Source organism: Podarcis liolepis (assembly GCF_965112155.1).
Source record: "Podarcis liolepis genome assembly, chromosome: 14".
In the NCBI taxonomy this organism is placed as follows: Eukaryota; Metazoa; Chordata; class Lepidosauria; order Squamata; family Lacertidae; genus Podarcis; species Podarcis liolepis.
In genome coordinates, this window is record NC_139569.1 from 51,047,946 (window position 1) to 51,064,642 (window position 16,697).

General features: G+C 43.5%; 1 protein-coding gene across 1 annotated transcript in view; it reads right to left on the reverse strand.

The window, feature by feature from the left end:
• Nucleotides 1–8,330: 8,330 nt before the first annotated feature.
• Nucleotides 8,331–16,697, reverse strand: part of KLF13 (KLF transcription factor 13) — a 38,859-nt gene continuing 30,492 nt past the window's right edge. Inside the window, exon 2 of the mRNA XM_083476020.1 lies at nucleotides 8,331–16,284. Coding sequence (XP_083332146.1) covers nucleotides 15,992–16,284 — 293 coding nt within the window. The 3' untranslated portion in view covers nucleotides 8,331–15,991. The remainder of the gene's footprint in view (nucleotides 16,285–16,697) is intronic.

Sequence of the window (16,697 nt, forward strand, 5' to 3'; positions counted from 1 at the left end):
CACGTTTGGTGACAGGCTGTGAACCATAAGAGAGACGGCCACCACAAAAAGGCTTCTGCCTGCAAAGAGGTTCCAATTGAAGGCAGAGTGAGGAAATTAGCGTAGTTAAGAGGGAAGAGGGACGCAGGTAGCGCTGTGGGTAAAACCTCAGCGCCTAGGGCTTGCCGATCTCATGGTCGGCGGTTCTAATCCCCGCAGCGGGGTGAGCTCCCGTCATTCGGTCCCAGCTCCTGCCCACCTAGCTGTTCGAAAGCACCCTTAAGTGCAAGTAGATAAATAGGTACCGCTTAACAGCAGGAAGGTAAATGGCGTTTCCGTGTGCTGCGCTGGTGCAGGCTCGCCAGAGCAGCTTCGTCACGCTGGCCACGTGACACGGAAGTGTCTCCGGACAGCGCTGGCCCCCGGCCTCTTAAGTGAGATGGGTGCACAACCCTAGAGTTGGACACGACTGGCCCGTATGGGCAGGGGTACCTTTACCTTTAGAGGGAAGAGAGGGCAATGTACCCTGCTGCAACGATCCTTCCCTCCCTCCCTCCCCCTGCCACTGCCCACCAAACTTCCAACCCAGCCATGGAGTCACTGTGCCCCAGCCTGCTCCTTCCACACTCATGCATTCCCCCCCCCCCACTCTGCTTCCAACATCTGATGTTATAGAAAGATGAGCAAGCTCCAGCTTTGACTCCCGTTGCCTATGAAAATGCGTAACTACAAATCTAGTTTTTTAAAAAGGTGTGTGGAATCATGTTGGAGAATAATGGACAGATAGTGAAAATTGAATCTCTTTTGCCTTGCTTGGTTACTCATTCACGGGGGAAACCAAATAAGCCGAATGAGAAAAGTGCAAGTTGAGTAGTTCTCTTGACGGATTTCTTTTTTCTGTTCCACTTGGACTCTTTTGGTAGGTAAACAGCGTTTGTGTAAAATGTGCACGTAGCAAAGTGTGGGAGTTGTATAAGGAAATGAATAAGGGGAGGAGTTTATCGGTTCTGGTTGCTATTGTTCTGTTCTGTTTGGTGTCCCTGTAATTTTGTCTCCAGGATCTTGCAAGAATGACTCATTTGGTGAGTTCCCCACAACACCAAAGCCTGGGAAAATGCAAACATCCATCTCTTAAAGTCACAAACACCCATTTAACAAGCAGCAACGAAAGAGGATTTTTGAACATCCAATGTCTAAAAAGTGTGTGTGTGTGTGTGTGTGTGTGTGTGTGTGGTGTGTGTGTGTGTGTGTGTGTGTGTGTGTGTGTGTGTGTGTGTAGCTGGAATAAAACTGCACACAGCTGCTGCTAGGTTCTCCCTCTACCACTAAGTGAGCATTACAGACAATCCAGACTCATCTGCCTTTTGCACCCCAACAGCAGTTGCAAGGTGGGTGTTGGGGTAACGATCTACTTAAGGAAAAAATGCAGATAATTTTTCTCAGTTCAAACATCATCATAGTGAAATGAAATATGGGGTGACATTAGAGAGAGCATTCTTGGATCAGGCACTCCAACATCTTCCCCTCATATTTGTTTGGTAAAATCTGTTGTTGTTGTTGTTGTTGTTGTTGTTGTTTATTAACCGGTCAAACTTTACCCAGCCTTTGGGGGCGTTTTTTGGTCTCTATGTCTGCTATATAGTTTATTTGTCTTGCTTCTATTTTATTGCTGCTTATGTATTTCACTGCAATCAACAGCAGTCATTATATCACCACCTTGTTCATTGTTTTATATAAAAAATTCCTTCCAGTAGCACCTTAAAGACCAACTAAGTTAGTTCTTGGTATGAGCTTTCGTGTGCATGCACACTTCTTCAGATGCACACGAAAGCTCATACCAAGAACTAACTTAGTTGGTCTTTAAGGTGCTACTGGAAGGAATTTTTTATTTTGACTATGGCAGACCAACACGGCTACCTATCTACTACTGGAACCATTGTTTTATATGTATTTCACTGGCAGTTCTGGTCCTGCTCTGGAATCATCTTGTAGGTTGAGAAGCATAACAAAGGAAAGCCAAAGGAATTTCAGCTCAGCAAAATGACTTTTAAGAGAGTATTGTTTGTTAGTTAGTTTGCTAAATTCATTTATATGATGCTCTTAATTTTTTAAAAAACTCTCAGAGCAGTTCACAAATAATGAATCCTGTCAATAATACAAATCACAATGATTAAATACATAAAAGAGCAAAATAAAACCATAAAACAGCAGCAAGTACACAATCTCATAGACTGTTCTACAAACGTATTTTTTCTGCTTCTAACTGACCAGAACCTCAAGAAGTCCGGAATGTCTGTGAGAAGAGGCCTGTCTTTGGCACCCACAAAACTGGAGTAAGATTGCAACCAGTAGTGCTCCAGAGGCAGCAAGTTCCTCATCCACGAAGGACCTCAATTCAGTCAATGCCCCTTGAGCATCATCTGGTAGCAGTGCCCCCAGAAGGTCCCACTCCAATGGCCAGGTTGGCACATACTGGGAGAGATGCTTTGTCAGATATTTGGGCCCTGAGCTCTTAGCACTTCCAAAGTCCATGGCAACACCTTAAATTGGTCTTGGCAATAAATAGGCAGCAACTGCAGCTCATGGAGAGTAGGGTATAATGTGCCTTATAATAATAATAATAATTTATTATTTATACCCCGCCCATCTGGCTGGGTTTCCCCAGCCACTCTGGGCGGCTTCCAACTGAATATTAAAAACAGTACAGCATCAAACATTAAAAACTTCCCTGAAGAAGGCTCAAAACCCAAACATTCTTCACTCGCTGCAGCTTCCAAAGCATCTTCAAGCGCAGCCCTGCATACAGTGCATTGCAGTCATCCAGGTGTGACGTTACCAGGGTAGGGATCACTGGGACAAGGATATTCTGGTCCAGGAACAGCCATAGCTGGCAAAGGAGGAGAGTTGTTCCGTCCCCTTGTTTTAGTTGCCCTTTAAAACCTTTTCCAACTCTTTTTTTGGAGGTGAGGCAATCAGAACTGTGCACAGTATTTCAAATGCAGTCACACCATAGATTTGCATAAGAGCTTTATGGGGCAGCTTTATTTTCCTTTCCTAATGATCCCTAGCATGAAATTTGCCTTTTCAGAGCTGCCACACACTGGGTCTGTGGCTCAGGCAAATATTTCCTGAGAAATATCAGGAAAAGACATCAGGAAACGTTTTGATCAATTGAGCAAAATTTCAGGGGAGGGACTTGCACTTTCTCCAAGTGATAGTAATCCACATATGATGAGGTAAAGAGACTGAGCATTGGGGTTTCCCCCCTTCTCCTCAGAACATTTCACACAGATCAAAAACCACACCTCCTTCTCACCTAAGGAGCGTTTGCTTCCTCCTAGCAGGAGTAAAAAAAAAAAAGTGGGTGCAAAGCACGTCCTACCTTAATGGCACCTCATCAGGTTGAGCAGGTTAATATTTTAGTTCATGTTCTGATGAGGCAGCTCTTATGCTCTGTAGGCATTTTCACTCCTAGTTGTGTGGAGTAATTAAGTCCTTGTTGATTATTATGTAACCATCTTCCAGGGTGCTATATGGGGCCTCTTGCTTTCTAAAATGCCACACAAGTATAATATACAGTGGTACCTCAGGTTACAGACGCTTCAGATTACAGACTCCACTAACCCAGAAATAGTACCTCGGGTTAAGAACTTTGCTTCAGGATGAGAATAGAAATCATGCTCCGGCGGCAGCAGGAGGCCCCATTAGCTAAAGTGGTGCTTCAGGTTAAGAACAGTTTCAGGTTAAGAACGGACCTCCAGAACGAATTAAGTACTTAACCCAAGGTACCACTGTATTTGTGTGTGCTCATGTACATATGTGCCAGAGTTCTTTTTGTCAGTTCTTTTTGTAAGGTTGCTTCCATCCTGGTTCACAACAAGAGCTGAGTTTTTCTTTTGCACCCTTCCCAAGAAAATCTGCTCTCACATTTATGCTCTTCTCCACATTGAGTTAGGATTAAGGAGCCTGTAAATGGCTCCCTGTCTTCACTGCTAATGCTGGGTGATAACAGAAGGTCACAGTACTAAACAGAGCCAGGTGCACAGGTAGGCTTGCCCTGCCCTGGCCATCTCCCATAGTCAGTTTTTCATTCTTCCTCACTTTCTTCAATAAGAACACCTTTGTACTAGTTCCTTACATGCAGGTGTGCACTTAGCCACTTGAAATCTGCTTGCCTGAGCCAACACAGATGACTGTTTTAGCACACATAGCTGTGCAGCAAAATTATCCAGGACACTAGAGAAAGCTTCATAGGGTCATCAGTTGTGGCTTAGAGTATCATCATCCTGCCAAGTGGTAAAGAGAATGTTGTTGTTGTTGTTGTTGTTGTTGTTGTTGTTGTTGTTGTTGTTGTTGTTTCAATTTATATACCGCCCTTTATCAGAAGATCCCAGGGCAGTATACAACATTAAAAAGTCATTACAGAACATTAATGATAAAAACATAATAAAAAGCAAACTGACAGGTAGCCTAAGAATAACATAGAAATCATAATTTTTATGCTGGAAAAGAGGAGACTGAGATATGATATGCTATGATGATATGATAGCCATTTTCAAATATCTCAAGGGCTGCCATGTGGAAGATGGAGCAAGCTTGTTGTCTCCTGCTCTGGAGGGTAGGACTGGAACCAGTGGCTTCAAGTTACAGGAAAGGAGATTTGGACTATGCATCAGGAAAAACTTTCTGACAGTAAGAGCTGTTTGGCAGCGGAATGGTCTCCCTGGAAAGGTGGTGGACTCTTCTTCCTTGGAGGTTTTTAAGCAGAGGTTGGATGGCCATTTATCACAGATGCTTTAGCTGAGATCCCTGCATTGCAGGGGGTTGGACTAGATGACCCTTGGGGTACCTTGCAACTCTACACTTCTATGATTCTTTTATTCTGTAATAACAGTCCTCTCCCCCACACTTTCACAAGCCATAGATTATTTAACAGCCATAAGCCTGGGTAAAGAGGCCTGGTGCCTAAAGGCGTGTAATGATGGTGCAAGGCGAGCTTCTCTGGAGAGAGCATTCCACAATTGGGGGATTTCACCACACAGGTTCAGAAGCATGGGGAAATGGTAATATGTATCCACCCTCAGAATACGCAGTGTAAAGATATTAAGCATTAAGTACATTTGGTAAACATGTAATTATGTGAAAAACGCAGCCTGAGGAGGTTCTTTGGCATCATTGGAAGCCCTCATTAGGGGACATTGCTGTCCAATGAGGACAGAACTGGACATCAGAAGTTCTGATGGTGGTGGTGGTGATGATGATGATGATGATATGCCACCCATTTGACTGGGTTACCCCAGCTAATCTGGGTGGCTTCCAACAAATTAAAACACAGTAAGACATCAAACATAAAAAACCTCCCGATACAGTGCTGCCTTCAGATGTCTTCTAAAAGTTGTAGCTATTTATCTCCTTAACATCTTAAGGGAGGGCGTTCCACAGGGCAGGCACCACTACCGAGAAGGCCCTCTGCCCAGTTCCCTGTGACTTCACTTCTTGCAGTAAGGAAACCACCAGAAGGCCCTTAGAGCTGGACCTCAGTGTCCACGCTGGACAGTGGGGTTGGAGGCACTCCTTCAGGTATGCAGGGCCAAAGCCATTTAGGGCATTAAAGATCAGCACCAACACTTTGAATCGTGCTCAGAAACATACTGGGAGCCAATGTAGATCCTTTAGGACTGGTGTTATGTGGTCTCGGCAGCCACTCCCAGTCACCAGTCTGGCAGCCGCATTCTGGATTAGTTGTAGTTTCCAAGTCACCTTCAAAGGTGGCCCCATGTAGAGCCCCACCAGAGGCGTAGGAGGGGGGGGTGCAGTGGGTGCGATCCACCCCGGGTGTCATGACTGAGGGGGGGGGGCAAATGGCAGTCGAGTGGGCAGCAGCAGCTCTGCTGACCCGGCAGCAGAGAGCAGCCCTCCTCAGCCGTGGCGAGGTGCACCTGGCCACGGCAGCTCTGTTGCCGGGTCATGTCTGACCGGGCTGCGGAGAGTGAGCAGCAGCTTTCCCGCCCCTCTCCTATCCTGAACTGTGGCGCGTGGGAGGGCACCCTCCACGCCCCCCCCCTCGGGAGCATGCCCCACGCCCTGCCCCCCTCAGGAGCGCACCTGCCCTGGGCAGCACGGGCATATGCTCCACCGCTGAGCCCCACACAGAAGTTTTAAAGAGAAAATGTAAGAGGAAAGTGCCACTGATTCACACAATCCTCTGGATGCTTTATGCTTCTTTGATCAGTTTATTAGGTTCCCTAATTCAGAATGTAATCTCCATGTTATGGAAGGTATGTATTGCACAATACATGAAGAATTGTACAAGTTGGTTCTGGATTTTATTTGCATTAGGTGCATGTGCTAGGAAGTCGATTTGTGCATGTCCCTCCACACAACATTTGGTTTTACTTTCCCCCCACATGAACAGAGAACACCAGCAGTTAATCTTTGTCCGTTTGTGGTCAGCCACTTCTAAACAGGACCCATCAGAATGAGTTGCTAGGTGATCTACAAATGAGGCTAATTAGAATGCTTCTTGGATATGTGAAATACATGGCACGATAAAATATGAATGTCTTGGTACCTTACATTAATAGCTGCAAGAGTGATGGTAATCAAGCCTTAGAGAAGTGATACTGATCCTACAGTTGATCAGTGGCTAAGGAAGGTATGAGTCATTATGCTGATTAATAAAATCATCGGTTATAAACACGGGAGAGAAGAGCTCAAATGATTTAGGCATTTCAATAGGCGAGAGCACCATTTATTCTGTACTGGAATCAATATAAAACAGTTACCAATATAAAATGGTTACTCTGGACATATTGAGTATGATATGATGTTATAAATAGGTTTAAACAAATACAAATGTAAATCCAATAAAAAGTAAGAGAGTGAGTAGTTGGGCTACTGCCAATTACTACTGAAGGCAAGGGGATGCATTGTGTGTGTGTGTGTGTGTGTGTATCTGCTACACTACAAGACTAAATGGAATTAGCATTTATATCCTTTCCCTAGAGCATCCTGGGAACTATGGTTCCACGAGGGGTGAAGATATAGTATGCTCTAACAAACAATGCTTAGACTTCTCACTTAACCACTAAATTCCCGTGATTCTTCAAAGGAAACCAGAGTGGTTAAATGGGTATAAATCTGATGTACAGTGGTACCTCAGGTTAAGTACTTAATTCGTTCCGAAGGTCCGTTCTTAACCTGAAACTGTTCTTAACCTGAAGCACCACTTTAGCTAATGGGGCCTCCTGCTGCTGCCGCGCCACCGGAGCACAATTTCTGTTCTCATCCTGAAGCAAAGTTCTTAACCCGAGGTACTATTTCTGGGTTAGCGGAGTCTGTAACCTGAAGCGTCTGTAACCTGAAGCTTCTGTAACTCGAGGTACCACTGTATGGTAAATGTTTGTAGCATAGATAGTGTCAGGTGGTGTTTAGTACACTTGAGTGCTGTTCAAGAACAAAATTCAGTGGGTGGGTTCCTTTTGTGCAAAGCTGGGAAACAATGCCAACCCTTTTGCATAGTGTACATTGCTTTTTCCATTGTGCTTCAGTCTCTGTTCCTCTGCGCCATTATTCTTTCCTGTGAGGTTGTGTTATTGTAGCTTTAATTAGTCTCCAGTGATCTGTAGGTGGACACACTCCAGGGTTGCTTCCTTGCAAACCAGAGGCACAGTTAACCTTATGGAACACTACATTGTCAACCCCACATTCATTATCTCCTGCACAGATGGATGCAGGCCAAGTCTCTGCAGAGTTAATGATAAAGCGTTGAGTCAAGGGAAAGGCAGACACTCCCATTAAACTACCTGCCAACCGTATATGCAGTCCTATGTGTGGGTGTTGGGTGTGGAAACCTCTAACGTTATTGTATCTGGGCAGTGACAGTTGAGAAAGGCTGTGCCAATGCATTTCCTGAGAAGCAACTTTCAAAAAGATGGCTTGGCTTTTCATGTTGCTTTTATCTCAACCAGCAACACAACTCTAAGCATTTTACTCGGAAGTAGGTCCCACTGAGCGCAAGGGAATTTACTTCCTGGTAGGTACATTTAAATGTAGATGTTTGTAGTCTAAAGATTCAAATATGCTAATATGTTCAGTGAAAAGAATGCCAGATTTAGTGTTTCAGCATAATCCATCTGGAAGTTCTCCTATGCAGGTCCCATTGAAGGGAAGGGATGTGAGTTGAGTCCCCATTGCTCTCAATGGAATGTGTGCAGGAGAGTTTCTGGTGGATCCCTAACCTGCCCCCCCCCCCGTCTCCCAAGTTCCCTGGGGGTTTTTGGAAGAGGGAACAGTTTATGGTACAGATACACTCTCTATGTTATGTTGGAGGAAATGGATAAATGCCTCCGTCTTAATCATTAATTTTATTTAGAAATGCAAACATCACTAATCATGCATACAAGTTGACATTTGACATTTGTTAGTTGTCTGCCTTTTCTGTTTGTTGATTAGGAACATTGTCACAATATATAAATCTATGCAGTACAAAATAACATTTAAAAAAATATTACAGTAGAATAAGTAGAGATCAACATATGACTGTACAACTGCAATACTTCGATGTAGTGATTCATTTAAAAAATCCAAAAAACATGACCCATGAAAGCTTTGAGGTGCTGCTCGGAAAACGGAGGAGAGTGAAGTGATGCCAAGTGATGCCATTTTTCACCCTCAAAGTGAAGATATGTATGTAAACATGTGATATTCACATACTTTCATTCCTGTAATCACACAAAGATTTCAGTATATATGTACAAGTAACTAAAAGCAGTACACACAGTTGTGGCTTCAACAGGACCTGGAGGTGGTCTACACATTGCATTTACCATGGAGAAGCACCTCTGTGTTGCTGCTTGAGCCTTTTAGTGAGGGGAGGTTTCTGGAGGGTGATGTTTCTCCTGAAACATCATCTCATAGCAAGGCTCCTGTTCCAGGCCAGGAAGAGCCCTGGACAGAAATACCCCTGTCAGAAGTGGAGGAGACACTGCAGCATTTTCGCAGATCCCCACTTACAATCTCATTTTGACAGTGCTGGGTGGTACCAAAGGGCAGAGGAAGGGATGGTTACAAATACTGAGGAGGCAATGGGAAAGGCAAGCCTAGGAATGAGAACCAAGTGTTCACCCCTAGATGAATGGCATGTTGTACCAGTAGCCACATCCTACTTCCTCTTCACATGGGGCTTCTCCACGCTGTGGAAGGCGCTGGTGTTGGTCCGAATGCATCAGCCCCAGTAGGTGCTGTGCTGTTAGTGGTGCACCCCAGATGATGTGGAAGAGAATATGCTTCTTGATGGTGCGATATGTCGTGATCATAAAGGGACAAAGGTTATAACCTATAGGCACTTTGGTGTGTTTAGAGTAATATGTAGACCAGCCCCAAGCCACAGATGAATGTTCCACTTCTCCAATATTCAAAGCAATATGTGCCCAGAAATTTTGGCCAGGCACATCATTCATTGTAATGAAATAAATACCCAGAGTTGTTATGAAGATATTCCCACTCAGTTGTGGGGAAAACATTGCTATATATACTGTATTTGGATTCACTGGGGAGAAATAAACACATTCCTATCCCCAACATATAGGAGGCTATCAGACAGCTCTCTGCCAGGCAGCCTGGTAAACAGAAGGGGCGCAGGGCCCCAGCAAGACCTCCTATATATCCAAAGTCAAGTCACGGAGAGCTACACAAGAGAGCAGATACTTTGTTTTAATTCAGTAGCGACTAGTTGATACCATCACCCAAACCAAGGGTTAAACTTATTTCCTGGACTGCACCACTTTCAGGCCATAAGTGGGAGTGGGAGTTGCATGTTTGAACACTCCCATGCGTCAAAATAAACAAAAACAACCCTGCACATAGACAAACAATATTTCAGGTCAAGGCTAAACTGAACCTTTCTTCTTGACTTGATCATGTGGCAGGTAACTCCTACCAACACCATGGTGGAAAATCCAGCCATGATTGCAAACTACCTTTACTGCCCTCGCTTTGCAGGAAGAGCTTAAAGACTTGGTTTGGGTGATACTGCATCCTGGCCTCTGGTGGTAACCTGCAAAGAAATTCCCAGTGGATTACTCCCATTTTTATTTTTGCATTGTTCAAGTTCTACCTGGGAGTAATAGCACATCAGGAAATCAGTGTGCGTATGCAGTTGCCTGTTTAAATTTGCAAAATAAATGATTATGATAAGACAAGCTTTATAGTCATACACGAAGTTTGTTTTCCTTATGCTTGGCTACATAAAACTTTTTTTCAAGAAGCATGCTTAACACACACGACTTAACTTCTAGAACTCTGATCATTATTGCTTGGATTAAGCTAGGTATGAATGCTAATTGCCTAAAGTGGGTGAGAACCTTTGTGTTCCATGTTGTGGAAACTGATCCTAAACATGACACTTAGCCAGTGCTTTTTTTTTTTCCTTTAAAAAAGTGTTTAGGGGTACTCTCATTTTGACTCTAGAAAATCACAATTTTATAGTTCGAATCGGGGGAAATAAATACAGTAAATGGACAAGAGTACAAAGATTTACAAAATGTTTAGGGGTATGTGTACCCCTGCGTACACCCCCCCCAAAAGCAGCACTGCTCTTAGCCTATATTACAAAGCACACCAAGTGTTTAAGGCTTTTAAGAACCAGCAGAAGGCTGCAGGGCTCAAAGTTATTGTGAGATGAAGGCATGATGTTTTACACTAAAATGTGTGTAAAATACAGAAAGCCATCAGGCACAGGTGTGTGTTCACTTATAAATATACATTACCATACACTATTCCCAGGACACCATTGTAAACAGCTACCAAATAACAAATGATGAAGCAAAAACTAGATGGAGGGAATCGGGCCCTCCCGGAGCATAGAGCCCTCTTGCTTAGAGTTTCTCTAGTCAGCAGCCCAGCTTCTTGGCCAGTCTCTGCAAGCCTATAGAGGTATGGCAACTCACTATGCAAAACAAGTGGGTTGTGATGGAAGAGGAGGTACAATGTGCTTTTGTTTTGAGAAATGCACTCGGTTCTTTGCAGTGTGTTTTTGCAGGGCAATTATTCCCCTGAATGCTCTGGAATGCATACGAGGGTCATGGCCCATCATGGCCCAATACAAATTGAGGCTGGCGACCCAGGAACTCACTATGCTTCATAAAACTATCAGAACCATCAAACCAATGGCCCTGCTGGTACAACTGGGCATCAGTATCCATGTCCATATTCTGTCCTTCATGGTAGCAGCCAACAGCTGGCTTCTTTAAAACTCTACCATTTCAGCCCCTTCAGATTGCAGGTTTGGGGTGGGTGACTGTTTCTTCAGTTCTCCCAGTGTTCCTGACCTCTTTATAGGCTTCCTTTAGGTATCAGGGTGGTCCCTGTGAGAACAGAACAATGGACTAGATACTAGGTATTGGCATGATCCAGTAAGACTCCAGTAATCTTAACAAATCTTCCCTTCTCACACAAAACTAGATTAGCTTGAGATAATAGCCCTAACATTTAGGGCTATGGAATGCCTTTTGTAGGGAAAGGGAAAGGCTGACTAGACCTGTCTACCTGGCACAGCTAGGAGTGCCTGTCAGAAGGGGGCCCACCAAGGGACATTTTGCCTATGACCCTCTCAACCCTTGACCACCTGACCTACTATTTGTGTAGACAAGTATTTTCCAGTCACCTTTGTCTAGTCAGGCAGCTGGAACCAGGTTATCATATAGCCCAGCATAAACCAGCCTCAATTGTTGTCATCAGTTAGATTCAGATTCAGACGAAGCAGCAGATCCACCAGGGATTTTGAGTGGGGGTGGGTGGGACTTATTATTAGAAGGACTGTTCGTTTTTTAGCACAGTCCAGAGGGAACCTTTGGACCTCTAGATGTTGCTGAGCCACAACTCCCATCACCCTTACCACCAGCCCTGCCTGCTGGGGCTGATGGGAGTTGTAGTTCAGTAATATCTAAGCTGGAAGATGGTTCCCCACCCATGCCATAGAGTCTCTACCACTTCCTAATATTTATCTGAATTTATCTGTTCCAAGCACATATGCACTTAGATGCTCTGTGGAAGCATCTCTATATCGCTTATTGGGCTGCATTACAATACTGCAGATCACTCTATGACTGTGCCAACACCTACTGCCATGTGGTTGCTGGTGTAAAATGAACAGAATATACCTGTTTCTCCTTACACAAGGGCAAAAGGGTAACCTGACAATACACTCTCCTGAGTGCAGAAATGGAGTCATTTTATCTCTTGGGTCAGTTATGCATCTGCACATGACACCAATACACAGCAAGTTTCCTTTTCTTTTTGCAAAATGTGCTATTGAGCATGGAGCTGAAAAGCCTGGGAATATTAATGCTTGGGGGGGGTTGCTCAGGAGGTCTTGATAACTTTACAGATAACTACATATAATCCAATATTTTGAGATAAAAAGAAAACACACACATACATGAATGAGGAAACTACATCTGCCTTCATGTCTTGCTGGTATGAGCAAACTAGATGCAAGTTACACGAATAGCCAAACAGTTGCCAGCAGGGCTGAAATGAGGTTTTGTGTCCTCTCTGTCACCAGAGAAACCCTGAGTGTTTTGGTGTATGTTTGCTATTATTTATGAAACTGTAAAGAACGGAAATTGTTTTTTAAGTATCTCAGAAGCATGTCAGAAGCAATCTGCATGAACCCTCCAAATCCCAAATTAGAAATTATCCCAAATATATATGCAACACTTTCCCTTTTGTTTGCATATCTAGGTGACAGTCCTGACCCATATGTACTTGTAGGCTACATTGAGATTAGGTTTAAGAGAGTTGCCTGTATTTTTCTACTTATCTAAGCAATTCTCATGAAGTGGCTGCAAAGCTCAATGGAGGAACACACACTCTGCATGTGCAAAGGATGCCAGATTCAGTCCCTGGCATCTCAGGTTATCAGAGATGGAAAAGACCAAGGAGAGTCATATTGGATTAGATGGACCCCATTGTGTCCCCTAGCGTAAGCACTCCTACTCAAATAACTGATGCGAGGCTGGCAATACTCCACGACCAGATCACCTGCACCAGCATTAACTCTTTGGTATAACTCTTGGGTCAAGCATTGCATCTTCTATGGATCACATGCAGCTTCATTCTGCACCCTTCAAAATATTGCCACTCTCAGCATCAGCTCAGCTTACTTGTGCGTTGGCCATGATTCGAAGGAAATTTACTAGTGCATAGTACCTTTTATTATTGCAATTTCACACTGCTCGTCAAAGAAAAGAGAGAGGTTGTTCTCTGTGAGAAATAGTAATGCTCTTTTAAGTGGTTTTTATTAACAGGTGATATGGTTAGATTAGATTTTGCAGACCTTCATATCCTACTAACTATGAAAATAAATACTTTCTCCTACCTATTAAAAAACCAATCTCTGTTGCTGACTAGCTATATTCCGTGTGTGTGTGCCTTTTTATAGGTAATTTATGTTCCTTCTTAGTTGTGCTGGATATTTCCCAATACCTACACCCAGTCTTAGCGATGAAAATTATCTGAAATGTGAATTTCCTATATCTGAGTAGCTTTACTTGGCCAGTCCCTGCAAAGCTATAGAGGTAAGGCAACTCATTATACAAAAGAAGCAAGATTTTGCACATAATAGTAGCCAAATTGATGCGTTGTTCCTGCCTGTAGTTATAAATCCACACAAAAAGCCTTGGCTAGCGTGGTTTATAGCTGAATGAAGTTGGAAATGTTAATGAAAATGTGAACTTTGAAACTAGTGCCATAAAATACAGAAATATCTAAATTTTGACCTGTGTTTTTTTTGTAGGTGACTGTTCATTAGAGAGAGAACCTTGTACATAGAGCAATCTTTGTATGTACCTAGAAACGATTTTTTTTTGGGGGGGGGGTTGATAAAGAGGTGGCAAAATGGGATTACTGGAAAGCAGGACACATTTGGAATGTAGATATACTTGTTGTAAACAGCAGTTTGGGGTTGTGGAGTTTGTTTTGGTGTGCTACAATCAACTGCATTCATCATTTACAGTAAAATAATAATAATAATAATAATAATAATAATAATAATAATAATAATAATAATGGAAAATTACAAAGAAAAAACCCTGAATGTTTAATATACAGCTTCAGAACCAACCAAGCCGGCAGTAATGAGGTCTATGCACTTTGCAATGCATAGACCAATTGCTGGTTTAAAAAAGTTTGCATTTATAAACCTAGAACCTGACCCAACTGTCAGTGTTTAACAGTGGGTGACCCAAGATAGATCTGTGCACCAAGCTAGCTTTAGCAAGATGTGCCTCCACTCCAGCAATGCAGGTGGAAGGCTCTTTATGCACACAAACCTCTCTTGCTGGGGTGAGGTGCCTATTTTTGAAATGGCCACAAATCTCCCACCCAGGCACTTCAGGATGTGGCCAGTTGGCCCCTCCAGCTGTGACTGAGAGAGATTACAGATATTAGGCAAGTAACGTGGCAGATTGATCTCCACTGTGGTAGCCAAGAGAGTGGGACGTCCATCTGGGAACCCTGGACTAGCTGGCTGGGAGAGGGGTTCTCTTATCTATGCCCAGTCAAACCATACACCCATGGGATGCGAGTGTAGGAGAAATACGGAGTGCTGTTGAGCTAAAACACCATGTTTGTAACACTTTCTAGATGCAAGTTCTGCTCTCTCTTTTTACCCTTTCCTAATAAGAGACCATTTTCTGATTACTACTACTTGGTTTCAATTGTTACTTACTGACCAAATAGCTACAGTGCAGTGTTATATGGAAGCCTCTGCTTTGAAGCAATGTAAAACCAAGGGTCTTTATAACAAGTACCTGGATAAAGCTTTGATGAAACTTTATATAAACAGTTTCCCAATGTTGCTCCCCACCCCACCCCCACCCCCTGCATAAGATAAAATAGTTCAAGTTGATACAGTCTAGGCACCTATGTTTGGTAGCCACGTGACAGATGAGCAAGCAACACAGACAAGCTCAGCGACAGCGTGGGGCTCACAAGCCTCTGAGAAGTTCTTCTGCAAAAGCCTCACTTATTCCATAGGGCATTTTACAGGAGAACCCTGGAAAACAAATCCGTAATGCCTAAAAACCACAAACTTGCCATTTTGAACTGAAATGCATTGTTCCCCAGTGTAAATACATTTCCCTATATTTGGGGGTGGGTGGGAATGATAAAGGCATCGAGTTCGTTAGTTTTTTTAAAAAATCCCCTCAACCTGCCCCCATGGGGAAGGTAGGACTGTATCGAACTTTATAGACAAGGTTTCTGCAGCAGGAAGTTGATGTGGTAAAATCACCTCGGTATGAAATGCCATTGACGGGGTGGGGGCAGGGAGAGGGATTTAATGAAGTCATCCAGGGGGCATGCCATATATGGTCCTGATTCCCCAAACGTATCTATAGCAAATGTGAAACCAAACCATTTGAGTGCGAAGTCCAGCGCTGGTTTCCTCCTCAGTGAGTGGAAGAACTCGGCCACACTCATTCTGAGTGCAGACCTGTCTGCCAGCTGAGGCTGCAGAGAGCGTGTCTTCATTGTACTTACTGTGTTACATAAATACTTATCCCTGAGAAAGTTGAGAGGAGGTGGTGGAGTGGTGGAAAGTCAATCCAGTTCAATTAGACATTCCTCTTTTGTAACCTCTTTTTTATAAAATTTGCTTTGACACCTGAGCAAAGGTATTTTTTAAAAAATATACACACATATAGATATATTTAAAAACAATTAACAGGAGCGTCCTTCTTAAGGCTCTGGAGAGTGAAGGCTGGCAGACAAAATAACTGAAAATCTTGACCAGGAAGAAAAATTGCTGGCAGAAGACGGAGAAGAGGCTCATCAGTGTTAGTTCCATTGTGCCAGAGATAATCTGCTGGAGAAACGATGTATAAAAAAGAAAGAAAAAGAGATAGTGGGGGGGGGGGGAAATAAGCAAAATGTGCAAGGCAAATAAAACTCCAAAATTGATATCTATAAAATGTTGAGAGCAAAGTGCAGGCCTCCAGTGCAGGCAGGTCTACGGGGAGCTGGAAGGACTGATGGTGGGACTAGATGCGTCTGAACGGCTATAGTCACTGACCGATCCTGTCCGGGAGCTGCTGCCGCTCCTCCTCTTGAGCATGCTGGGGTGGAAATTGCTGTGGCGGCGGGCATGCTTCGTCAAGTGGTCACTGCGCATGAATCGCTTCTCGCAGAGAGGGCAGCCAAACTTTTTCTCTCCAGTGTGAGTGCGGAAATGCCGCGCCAGCTCATCGGAACGGGCAAACTTTTTGTTGCAATCTTCCCAACGGCATTCAAAAGGCCTCTCGCCTGTTGAGAGAGAGAAAGAGAGACTATGAAATAGCCGTATTTATTTTATTATTATTTCATTAAAATGTTTCTACCCTGAAAGACTCTGGAGGCAGGCAGCTTACAGCATTTTAAAATAATAACAAAATAAAAGCTGCAGCCTAGTCCTATTCACATTTCCCAGCATTGTAGCAGCAGCAGCAGCAAGACAATCAGATTTTATTAAATGCTCAAGAAAATGGAAAACTCTTCAATCCAGAAATGAATAAAATAACAATAAACTGGGGGCTAAAATAATGAAAGTGGGTTCCTGACAAACTGAAATGGATAGAGGAATTTAAAGGTGAGGCACTGGATCCCTGAGAGAGTTTGTGGGTTTTCTGCATAGGAATGCTGCTTAGGATGCAGACTTTATATGCAGCAGCAGCAGAAGT